The sequence below is a fragment of the Hippopotamus amphibius genome, chromosome 2, assembly GCF_030028045.1.
Source record: "Hippopotamus amphibius kiboko isolate mHipAmp2 chromosome 2, mHipAmp2.hap2, whole genome shotgun sequence".
In the NCBI taxonomy this organism is placed as follows: domain Eukaryota; kingdom Metazoa; phylum Chordata; class Mammalia; order Artiodactyla; family Hippopotamidae; genus Hippopotamus; species Hippopotamus amphibius.
Genome location: NC_080187.1, coordinates 163,570,270 through 163,583,270, shown reverse-complemented (window position 1 = coordinate 163,583,270; position 13,001 = coordinate 163,570,270). Strand labels below are relative to the sequence as shown.

The 13,001-nt window shown below is 36.5% G+C and overlaps 1 protein-coding gene across 3 annotated transcripts in view; it reads left to right on the top strand.

The window, feature by feature from the left end:
• The window catches only part of NPAS3 (neuronal PAS domain protein 3), an 854,881-nt gene that overhangs the window by 259,341 nt on the left and 582,539 nt on the right, over positions 1–13,001 (top strand). For 2 of the 3 annotated variants that reach the window (XM_057725007.1, XM_057725006.1), the window contains one exon: positions 8,338–8,582. In XM_057725007.1, the coding sequence (XP_057580990.1) occupies positions 8,338–8,582 (245 nt within the window). Of the gene's footprint in view, positions 1–8,337; positions 8,583–8,693; positions 8,745–13,001 lie in introns of all 3 variants that reach the window. The other variant, XM_057725005.1, reaches the window with a different exon arrangement.

Here is a 13,001-nt window from a genome sequence, read left to right as displayed (position 1 = left end):
AGCAATCAATTTCATGATATTTTCTTACATGGGGAAAAAATAATGGTCATTTCACATGTTAAATGAGAAAAATAAGGCAAGAATGAAGGTCAAACTGATTTAGCACATCAAACAGTCTTTGTCAGCCAAGCTTAATATATCCTGAGTTTGTGGAACAAATGAAATTTTGCTGCTATGTTACACTTTGCTTCCAAACAACCATTACAACTGGTTTTATATATTGTGTGAGCATCAGACCATCAAACAGTGCATCTTTACTGACGTGTTGCTGCAGCGATGATCTACAGCAGCAATCTGCCATTTATATAAGGGCAAAATGTGCATCTATATTTAGTTGTGAAATTGGCCTATTATACTCTTGATGTTTACAGAGGCTAACATAAATTAATGATGACAGCTATGAGCAGTGCATTAGTTAAGCAGCAGAGTTCTTACCTTGAACTTGAAGGTTCCAGTTTTAACTTCCAGCATATACTATACTGCTTTCTTCACACATTAAAGAAAGGTTTCTAAAATTATTACCTTTTCTTGAAGAGCATTAAAAGACTTCAATTTGTGAATTATGTTGTACATAATCCTATCAGATAATAGTTGTTTATGCATTTTTCAATTATATTATCTTGTAAGAAGACCGATATTTACAATCATGGGGAAAAATACTTCTGAAAGATTTTTATTCTTTGCAGTGGGCTGATTTGATTGACTTTGAACTCTATGTGATGTCAGTGTGGTGGGCTGTTTTATTGAAAGCAATGAAGGAAGGGCAAGCGGTGCATATGGAATCTTTACTGTACTTTTTCCCTGGGAGGCCTCCTCATTCAGCTCGTGTCAGGGCAGGTGTAGGTACCGGAGTAACTATAGATTTCACCATTAACTATGACCAGAGATCTGACAAGTATGCAGGTGTTCAAAGGTTCATGAGTTAAAATGCTGCAGCCTTTGATGAATTTTTGATGGCTGCATTTTTAATACAGGTCGACCTTCTTCCTTTGAGGCTGCTTGCCAGATTAATTGATAAATAGTAGAAGTCTGCAGTGCTGGGTTCTCCTAAGCAAAACAAGTAGGAAAATCCATAAAAAACTGCCTGTCTGGCTCCTTAGAAGTACTTTAAGAAGGTAAACTTTAAAGTGGTTTTGACCCTACCTTTCCTTTCTCCTACAGCTGGATGACCAAAACCTGCCATGTTCTTTCAGGATGACTAGTTATTGTATTCTAAAAGTTTACATCAAGGTGTTAAAGCTGAGGCTGAGAGAGAGGATTTTCATGTAGAGAGTGTGTGGATCTGTCGATAATGTCCATATAAGAAGCTGTTCCACAAATACAATTATTTTATTTTTTATTTTTATTTTTTTTAGTAAATTATGTATTTATTTTATTGGCTGTGTTGGATCTTCGTTGCTGCACACGGGCTTTTTCTAGCTGCGGCAAGCGGGGGCTACTCTCCGTTGTGGTGCGTGGACTTCTCATTGTGGTGGCCTTTCTTGTTGCAGAGCACGGGCTCTAGGCGCATGGGCTTCAGTAGTTGCGGCACAGGGCTCAATAGTTGTGGCTCACGGGCTCTAGAGCACACAGGCTCAATAGTTGTGGCACATGGGCTTAGTTGCTCTGCGGCATGTGATATCTTCCTGGGGCAGGGCTCGGACCTGTGTCCCCTGCATTAGCAGGCGGATTCTTGCCCACTGCACCACCTAGGAAGTCCACAAATACAATTATAAATTGTAAAAAAAAAAATAACTGATAGCAACCTATGCTATGAAGCAATCATCAGAGAAGAACCATTTGATTAGGTTAACTTGTCTCTGTTGTTACTCTGTGGTGGTTATTGTTTTTGCTCTGTTATATTGTGTAAATCTCCAGCGATATTGTTTCTGGTATCATTATCACCATTTCTGTGAAGTAGGAAACCAAGTAATCAATTTCGCAAAGCTAAATTTGACCAGCCACAGCAGATAACTTACCTCTTCTAATTTAATGAGTCATCCCATCCAAAGTTATCTGTTTTTTCCCACCATGGACAAGTGGCCCAATAAACAATTGACACCCTTATCCAGTTATGTGGCAGCTTCAGAGAGATTGCAAGTCCTGAGTCAATTTCATACTGTAGGCTTTGTGATAGTGGCAAATAGTGCTTATTTTTAAAACTTTTTACATTTTTTTTCCTGTCTCATTTCTGGCTCAAGGAGGGTTTCATGATTCAGCCTTGCCCCCAGTGTGGAGGCCAGAGCAGGAAGTGCTGCTGCCCTTGCAAGTTTCTTCCCTGCTCCAGATGTTCGGTCTTGAGTGAGCTCTCCATGGTCCTGGATTTGGGACTTTGTCTGACGTGAAAGAGAACTTTCAGATTTCTGATGTTTTGGAAGATACTTTGAAAGATCTTCTTCCTGCCAGGAGTACACATATACTCTTTCTGACTAATAATTATCATTGCAATTTTGAAGTCTTCCATAGAAGCTTTCACAACCTTCCTGAGTAACCTATTCCCTTAACTACTGTTTGGATGTTCATTTTTCTGTGTGAACAAAATTGCTTCTCTTCCAATTGAATGCCACCTTTTTCTACTTTAGGGAACTGAAAAATGGTCCCTTATTATTCTTAGTACAGGAAAACACTTATTTATAAACCTTTAATCTTCCATTAATGAGCCATATATTTTATTTTTTATTTGAACAAGTCATTGAGTATACCTGTGGTATAAAACAGACCATAGGCATATGGAGGACCATATTGAAAAATCCATATCTCTGTAATCAGGTAGTGTTATTTCACTTAAGTACACAATGTGGTGTGTCAGAACCAGTGGATAGAAATCATATTGGTGAGAACAGAGTGTAAATTATAAATGGACCTCAAAGCATAGAGCAGTCAGTGTGACATGAGCTTAGGTTTTCATTTAACGTGTTATACAGTATTATTGTGTGTCAGGCACCACTGTAAATATATTACAAAGATGATCTCACTTAATTTCAATAAGAACCTTATGAAGCAGATAGTATTGTCATCCCATCTCACAGGTGAGAAAAACTGAGGCAAAAGAAGTTAAGTACATTGCTCGTTTGCATAATTAGTAAGTTATAGAGCCAGGGTTTAAATACAGGAGGTCTGGCTCTGCAATCCATGCACCTACCCTCTGCCTCCTGCTAGTTTGGAAGACATGCCGAGAGAGGAGGCAGACAGAACGTAAAGGAAGTGAGAATCGTGATTGAGAGAACATGGAAGGAGTTTCATAAATAGGCAGTTTAGGGTAGTCACCGAGCAGAAGTTAGGTCTTTGGTTTAATTTCTACTGTCACTGTATGGGAAATAAAATTTAGTAAAAAATGAAGGTCACAAGTGGCAGTTTAAGAGGACAATGAGGAAAATGAATAGGTATTCAGAATTATGAAAACTGTAACCAGAGGAAAAATAAAGGGGGGTGGTAGAAAAGAGACTGCTGGTTAAAGAAAATTGCAAAGAATTATGGAGAAATAAGGTGATAATCAGATGTGGTACCAGGAGCAAAACAGTTGGGCTTTTTTCTCTAAGTAAGTTTTACAATTTTTATAATAATAGTTAATGTTTATATAACATTTACAACATGGCAGGCATTTAGCACTTCATATATATTAGCTCAATTACTCCTCTGAACAATATTGTGACGTGTGTACTAATATAATGTCTATTTCCCTGATGAGGCAATTGAAGCCTAAAGAAGTTGAGACACCTACCCAGGCTGCCCAGCTAGTAACTGTGTGATGATGTGAATACTTACAGTCTTGCTACAGAACTCATACTCCTAACCCCCGTGCTTCCAAGAAAGTCTAAGGATGGGTTGACTATATTTTAGGCATTCTTAATATATATAACTATATATAACTATATTTTAGGCATTCTTTAATGTCTTTGCAACTTATTAAAATTCTTTGTTGTAAAACTCTGAAGTAGACTCTACCACATTTAGAGTTTACAAACTATCTTAACTGTTATTACATTATTAACCAGAGATGTATTAATACATCTTTTGTTACCCAAACGTTATTGACCAGAGACATATCAATATCACTTACATAGCAAATTGCCGGCCACAGACGTTAGTTTCTGCAAAAATCCCTTGGTCAGTAATGAGTTAAAATTTAGAATTGACCAAGGGGCTTACTTCTTTATAGTCTACAATATACTACCATGAAACTCTCATATGAGCCATTGCAGTTGTCCCAGGAGATTTGCCAAATACTCCTTGTTTGTCATTCTCATGATCTAAGATGATAAAATTGAGGCTTAACTTAGTGATTTAGGATTATAATGCCTACAGTGGCCAAAGTGGGTCTCATAACTCCTTCTTCGGAACTCTTTCCACAAAACATACAACTTGCCAAAGGAACTTAAAATAGATGGGGAGATTAAAAAAATCACTTTACATTTACAAACACTGACCGCTAAATCTTCATTTTTAGTAAACTTTTTTTTAAATTAAGCTCTTTATTGGAATATAATTGCTTTACACTGTTGTGCCAGGTTTTGCTGTGCAACAAAGTGAATCAGCTGTATTTATACATACATCTCCATATCCGCTCCTTCCTGCGACTCCTTCCCACCTGCCCCGTCCCAGCCCTCTATAGCTGGTGGGAAGCTGTTGCATAACATAAACTCTTTGATCAATTGTCAGCTATGCTTAAAGATATAACTATAGAAACTTGTAAAAATTATTTCAAAGTGTTGAACGGAAACATATATTAAATAATATTATTTTAACGAAGGTATTTCTTTAGGATAAGTTAATTCTAGCAACAACAATGGCAAAAAAGAGGGCAGAATCCAACTTTATAATCCTTATATAAGGAAATTCTATACATTAGATTATTATTCTTTTGGTTGGGGTGATGGACCCCTTTTGAAAATCATTTACCTTCACCCCCAAAATATACACATATATACATAATTTTGCCTTTGATTTTCAAATACGTGTGTGTGTCTTTGGAAATAGTTGTTGATTTTGTTGTTGGTGGTGGTAATTATTAGTGAGGATGATATTGTCGTCATCAAAGAGAGCTGAAACAGAGTCCAAGTGGAAGAACATAAAATCAGTGGGAAGTTTGGACCCGAGGAGTAACTTAATGTTTAATTGTATTCTAGGTGGCAGAGGTCAGGCCATAGTATTTACTCACATATAGTCAATCCATCTTTCTCTAGTATTTAGAAATGAGACCATGATGTTTTGGTTTAGAACAGAATGTATAAGTGCAGATTTATTTTAGGTTTTAATGTAGTCCTTAATTCAATTTGAGAATTACTTGTAACCAGGCTCTACGTCTCAAAAGCAGACAAAAGATTAATCCACACTATGTCATTGTCTTAAAGTCTTTAGCTTCATCTATTGTATCAGCATCTCCACAACCTTTAATCCTTTAACTGTATTTTATTGTTGTTACCCTCAAAACCAGTTACTACTTATTACAGACACAGTGCTGTCATTCTCAGGGTCTTCTGTACATCGTATCTTCATAGTGATGTGATGTGGGAGTTATGGAAGCCCATCGTTGTTAAGATTATGGCCAGGAAGATTACTCCAGTAGGCTAACACAGGTGTGTGCAGGGATTTTTTTTTTTTAGAAAAGGGGAGAGGTAGAGGAAAAAACCCATAAGGAGGTAGTATGGGAACACATAAAGTAAGTGCTGTTCTAGAAGAGTCAAGTGTCAGAGGGCAGTGTTTAGACAGGGCACCCCAAGGCATGAGTGTCCACATACTCCCCTTCTCTGAGTGGACAGAAGAAGCCATCTCCCCTCTACCTCACCCTTGGAGCCCACTGGGCTGTTCCCTGTGATCTTGGGCTTTGCCTACCCTTAGGATTAGTTTTTTTCCTTAGATTATTGATAAGCCTATGCAGTAATATCAATTTCAGAATAATTACCTAATCTTCTACTTGCTTCAGTTGAATAGAGAAACTGCTAGTATGAATATTAGTAATACTAATTAGATAACAAATAAACCCATTTGTGATCACTAAGTGACATGTGTAAGGAAAATTATGTATAACATCCAGCGAAAACTTGTGGCAAAATTGCCTCCCAAATTATTATCCAATTGCAAAATGAATCCCTGCTTCATTATTGACCAAATGGCATGTTTTATTTGACTTGCATAATTTTTAAAAACTCCAATTAGTTAACGTAAAATGAAAACATAAAATTGGAAATGCTGTGTAAAAATTTAGATTTTGTTTTCTAGAAATAGCAACAGCAGAAATCTGGCAACTCCAGGCATGCCTTCCCCTGAAGCGGCACACAGATCTGAAGCTGTGTGTGCTTGCCTTTGCCTGGGTTGTCAGCCTCCAGTTCTGCAGTCTGCATCAGGCCTCTCTACTCATTGACATTCCCTGCCTTCACCCCACAAGCCCTTGAGTTTGCAGCCACTGCTCTAGAGCTCCATCATAGTCACTTACTGGAGAAAAAAAAAAAAAGTTCAGCCCACCTTCCAGAGTAGTATTCGATTATAAGAACACAAAAAGAGCAAAGCATTGAACTTGAACCACTGCACTCTACAAGTGGTAGAGAAAACATGTCAAATGACATAGTTCTTTTGGCACAGCTGACTTAAATGGTGTTAGATAGATGACTTTTATAAGATAGAGGGAGGGCTATGAATCATTGTTTTATCCTAAGATGTTGACCTGGATCCTGATTCTACTTATACTTTGTCAGATTTTAAGGCATCTCTTACTTTTATTTACATAATTTTCAACAAGCCACCTTGAGTATTTAAAGAATTGAATGGAGGCCAGCTAAAATTTGGGGAAATAAATGGCATAACATCTTTGCCATGTAAATTAGTGGTGTTTCTGCTTAAAGATTATCACCAGAGACATCAAGACGAAAGTTTGTCACCTGTGACTGCTTTGACTCTGAAAATGATAGCATTAATTTGTGTAGTTCTGAGAAATACATTAGTTAGCTGATGTAGGATATTTTATTAATAGAGTGAACATGAAACCAATTGGGGTATTATCCTAGCAAGTATTTGACCAGAACATTATGGCATTACTTAAATTACATAGATATTCAATAAGACACCTGAAATGTCTGCAGTGAAAACAGTGTTTCCACTATGAACAATATCAGATTTGGTCTAAGTTAATATGGAATGTTATTGCTCATATTAAGAGATTGGAGCCATGCTGCTGGACTCATTTGATCTATTTTTCTGGTCTTGCTTCCTTCTTATTTCTCTTACTTGATATTTTGTAATGGGAAACCAGAATGCTAGGTTCAGAGATGTAGAATGCCTTCAAAGTCCAATAAAATGCATACTTACAAATGATGTTAGTCATGGCCTGATGCTGTAAATATTGCCCAATTGTTTATCACCACACTCTGATTTTGAATTTACTCTTCATCAGACACAAAACAGAGCAGTTCAGGGTAGGTGAATTTCTCCTGTCAGATGCTCACATACAACTTCAGTTGTGCCAGATTCTGCCCTCAGCAATGTGAGCAAACTTCAAACAGAAATGTACATGAATAGTTAAAGGGAAATGCTGGATCCCACCTGTTGCCTCTTCTGTGAAGTAATATGTCTATAATGTTTATAAATTTTAATAACCCACACAGGCTTTATCTTTCAACATTAAGTTTATATTATCTTAAAGTTTGACTTTCCTGGGTGATATATTTTATTCTCTAGTAACTTAGAGAATCTATCTATGAATGTATGTTCATTAATAAAGAATTAAAGTATTCTCTTATCAACCAATTACCAGTGCATTTATAAAGTTACACTGAAATCTTCATTTCCAATAAGGTGTTTTCTTTATCTGACTGAAGGTCATGATTCTTACTGAGGGCTGGAAACACATCAACATTTTGTTAATTCTGTGTACAGTGTTTTTGTTTACCCTTTGTTCCTCAAGATGGTAATTGAAATAAAATTTTAAAAATGTGTCCTTTTGATGGTTTAGGATCCCATAGTGATAACAGTTAAATGAACAAAGCCATTAGCTTCAGAATAGATATATAAATACAATCTCAATGTTTTGAATTGTTCATAGCTGTTAACATCAAGCATCACCTGTAAATCTTACGTCTTAGAAACAATGAATATATCTCAGTGCATGGGTGATCGGAGGAAAAAACTTAACAAGCAGACTGTTTCTACTCATTGCAGTTGAGTTTATGGCATGTAAGCCCAGAGGTAGAATTTATGGTTTTAGTGGTCATTGTCTGGAACTTCTTTTACTGTGGCCCTGGAATTTTGAAGATGTTTTTGGTCGATTTTTGCTGAGGGAGAAAAAAAAATAAAAAGAAAAGCAGTTTATGCATGATGACAAAATCACATGGTCTAAATGACATGTTTTCACTCCTTTGATTCCAGTTTACAAGCATTGAGAAAGGAGAAGTCCCGGGATGCTGCTCGCTCCCGCCGGGGAAAAGAAAACTTTGAGTTCTATGAATTGGCCAAGTTGTTGCCTCTTCCTGCAGCCATCACTAGCCAGCTTGACAAGGCCTCCATCATTCGACTTACGATCAGCTATCTGAAAATGAGGGACTTTGCTAACCAGGGGGACCCTCCGTGGAACTTGCGAATGGAAGGTCCTCCCCCTAACACGTCGGTAAAAGGTAAGGTTTCAGCCACTGTTCATCCTGGAATATGGTGGTCTGTAGGTGTCTCTAAGATGAAATGTTTACCATCATCCTTTCTTCTTTTCCCGCATATCAAATCCTTTAAAGGGATACAAATGTGGAAATCTGAACTCTGCATGAGAAAGACACCATGTGAAGGTGAAATAAACCTCTTCTATTTCTATTTTATTTTCCAAAAGTCTGTCAGCCTAAATATTCTATCACTTTAGATCAGGTTTCAGGGAAATGAGAATGAAATGACTTACATTAAAATGCTTCTTGGGTTTAATTTGTGTTATGCTAATACATGCAAATTCTTATTAAGGGGTGGAGTATGAGAATGTTTGTTAAAGGGTAGGGCTAATAGTTTCAGGATTTAGTTACCAAAGAGGAGAAGGGGGCAGAAGAAACTGTAGCAGGCATTTTGAGTAATGATTTTATTGACTAACAAAATGATCAATCTGTGTATTAATGTTTCAACTCTTTATGCATATTGTCTAGAATTTATAAATATAAGCACATATTTGTGCTCCCAATCCTTGGTGCAGTTACCCTTAACACTTATTATTTAAAGAATTTAAGCGTTCTTCATCCTGATGCTTAAGAAGGTTATTTTCTTGTGTGTTCTTGAAACACCTAATAATTGATGAGAGTTTAAGCATATGAATATGCATGCATATGTGTATTGATGTACGTGGTGTTGGCCATTGATTTTCTTTCTTTAACAATGTCTCATTCAAGGCGTGGGACAAGATCTGCTGGTTTTTGTGCTTTAACCTTGTGTCTAGGCCCTTGATGAGCATGGAAAAAAACTGGACATTTGCTGGAATTGAAGGCAGCCTCCTCTGGGGGGAGGAATTAGATTCTTTAGTTATGTGATTACACCTTGACGACTACTTATGAAGTCCCTGTACTCTTGGCTGTTATAGGGCAGGGTACTAGGGGGGAGCTATAACCTCTTATAAGATCCAAATTAAAATGATGGGTCAAAAGCTGTGACTATTGGCAGTTCTGTACTAAGAGGTGTAATCATATGTGTGTATGTACCTGTGTGAATCTGTTTGTATCTTTGCTGATGTTACTTAGGGATTGTGTTTCTTATGCTTTTTAGAGAAGGAAAATTAGAATTCAAATTGTAAAAGGTTATTTTTCTCTAGAGCAGGGGTTGGCAAACATTTTGTGTAAAGGCCATATAGCAAATATTTTAGTTTTGGGGGAGTACTCAGCTGCCACTGTATAGCATGAAATCAACCATAGACAACACGTAAACAGCAGGGTATGGCTGTGTTCTAATAAACCTGTACTTACAAAGCAGGCAGCTGCCACCAAATTTGGCCCACAAGCCATAGTTCACAGACTCCTGCTCTAAGTATAGGAATGACATTTGAAGGTTGAGAAGAGCATACAACAGAGATAGCTCTCAAGGGCAGGGTGTCAGTATAAGGTAGCACAGTACAAATAAACCAAGGCACATTCATGCTGTCCTTTTATAGCTCTCCTGCCCTTAAGAATGTTGATGTCAACTTGGTAATAAACACTAGTCCATATTGCAGATGCTAAGGTAGTGGTGAATTTTCCCAAGCCAGAGATGTGAATATAATCCTAGTAAATACTTGAATTTATTTAGTAAGTTGTCTTTGTGTTTATTCCAAATTATGTAAGATGATAAATACAGCAGGTTAGAAATCACATGACATGCAAAATATATTCTTAATCTTATTATTCAACTTGAAATACATTGATTGAGGAACTAGACATAATAATTTGTTTAAAATAATTTTCTATTTCCATCTTTTCTTTAAGAGAGTTGGCAGTTTATAGGCTTCCTTGGTAGTGTCAAAGTAGAAAAATCTAATGGTTCCATGATTTGTCCATTCTTCTATGATGTGATAATTCTGCTTGCTTTTAGAATCATGGCCTTTCAGAGATGCACAGCTATAGATAATATAGAACTAAGCCCTCATTTTACAGGTGAGGGAAATGATGTAGAAAGGGTTTACAGATAAGTGTTTAAAGATCTAAAACTAGAATCTCATTGTTTTGCTTTCCTGTCTAGGGCTCTATCACATATCATTTCTAGCAATGATATTTGATTTCTATCACCATCATAAAACATTCCAGGTGAGAATGCTCTCAGTTTTGAACTGTGGCTAATTATTCATTTTTATTTTGTGACCTTCAATCAGCTCAACTCTGTAACTACTAATGATGAAGATGGACAAAAATAAGACAAAATATGACCTCTCCTCATAAGGGTGTTTCAGTCTACGGAGGAACATGGCGATGTCATTGACAAAATGGGGAGGTTGGGATGGATGTCTTGAAGCCTAGAAAGAAATACCGCATTTTATTATTTAAAAAATTCCATCCAGATCATGATAGAGCATCCAATTTGGCACATGTATACTCCCTCTATTAGAAAACTGATGATAGTCTACAACTGAAGACTATACTGCACTGAAGTATATGCACTCTACACTGTTTACCTTTGCTCTCAAAGATTGCTGGGAATGCAGTGGGTACTTTCTGTAAGCTGATTCTGCTGTATGATATATGTATATTTTATTGCTTTACTCTAGTTCTTTAATACAAACCTGCTACTCATTCTGATCAAACATTCATGACACAACAACATCAAAAGAAATTCATTTTAATTTATTAAGGTCTTCTAAGTTGTGCCCTTGAAGAAGTTCATATGGATAAACAAGCTTATATAAATAGCCTGCAGCATCATGTGAAGTGCAGTTCATAATCCAACAATAAAACGATAGACATTATACTTCGTGCTTCTCCAAGCAGTCTCTTGAAAAAACCTAAAGGCATTTGGAAATTTATATGAAAAGCACTTACATGATGTAGGCAACATTTTTTTTATGTGATGGGTTGTTCATGTTAATAATTAAATTTCAAAGCTTAAATTTAAATTTGTCCCAAACAACTATATAGAAATTTAATCATTTTAATTTACTGCTTCTGAAAGTTCCTTTATTCTGCCCTGTATTCATCACATCTTTTCTTAAAAGTCTATAAAGGTTGATGAGTTTGTTTTGTGATGCCCATTGTGTACAGATTATTGCACGTTATGCTTGCAGAAAGAACACTCAGGTGACAGTATGTGATATGTCCTAAGTCAGTTACTTCATGGAAATGATATGTTAAGCAATTGGAAGGTAACAGATAGTTTTTTCCATTATTTTAGAAATATCTCTATCATTATAATACAGATCAAATCTACAATGAACATTATGCATTATTCAAGAAATGACCAGGCATTCTCAGCAGTGTTTCAGCTAAATAACTGATGATTGTAACCTTTAAAGAAATCTCATTGTGGTGACTGTTGGTAAATCACTTCTCCATTCATAGTAATCTCTATTTAGAGGCTATCTAGAAACCATTATATCTTTTATTAATCTTAAAAGCAATGGCTGCTGATTTGACATTTGCTAAAACTAGATAAATTTTCTGTCTTTCTAATATCACAGACTTCAGTCAATTTTTGGAGTATATCTGCTGCAGCTCTATTAATCCAGGAACATTTACAACTGTATGCATAAGTTTTATTTCACTTTAAACATTGCAGCCTTTGAACAACAATTTGCCTATATGCGTGACACCCCACAATACTACAATATGTAAAATACAAGACATTTGTAGCCTTTGGAAGGAAACAGTTGAAAAATATGCAAGACAGCTGGTGATTAAAATCAACTGAACACATTAGCAAAGAACTTTAATGTTTGCATGGAATTTCCTTTCACTATTTCAGGCATCTGTTGTGACTTAATGTAGATATTTCTGAGGGGAAAGATTTGCAGGTCTTTATTTAAGCAACATATAATCTATCCTTAGCCAAAGACCAGACTGTTACTTAAGCAGTAATGTTTAATGGATTCATTTAAGTTAGTCATGTAGGGTAAATGAGTATAGGACATCCTTCAGAGTGACACTGAATTACTACTATAATGATTGTCTCCAAGATTTAGATAGCATTTTATAAAATGGTTCTAGTTCCATAGAAGTTAGAGATTCCAAGACAGTTTGAGTAATAGGTCTTCTTGGTTTAAGCAGCTCAGAGGTCTGCTGACTCATGTTCTGGCATTTTCCTGTGTTCTGATACACATTTACCTCTACCAGATGACATTCATGTTTGGGGACAAGTGTCATATTCATTGTTATTAAAAAACCATGTAAAATGAAAGTTCTTAGAATCAATACATGGCATGTATACCAACCTGTGGTATCCTTTTTCGTGAACACTAGTAAATGATAGAGCCCAGGGTGAACCCTTAGGTTGTGAAGAAGAGCTTCCTCTAGGGCTTGGAGAGTAGGAGAGAAGATGGAACCTTGGCGCTTGCTTGGCTCCTCTTCTTAACTTCATCATCCTGGTTGAGCACCTGACTCCCTGCTCTTGTC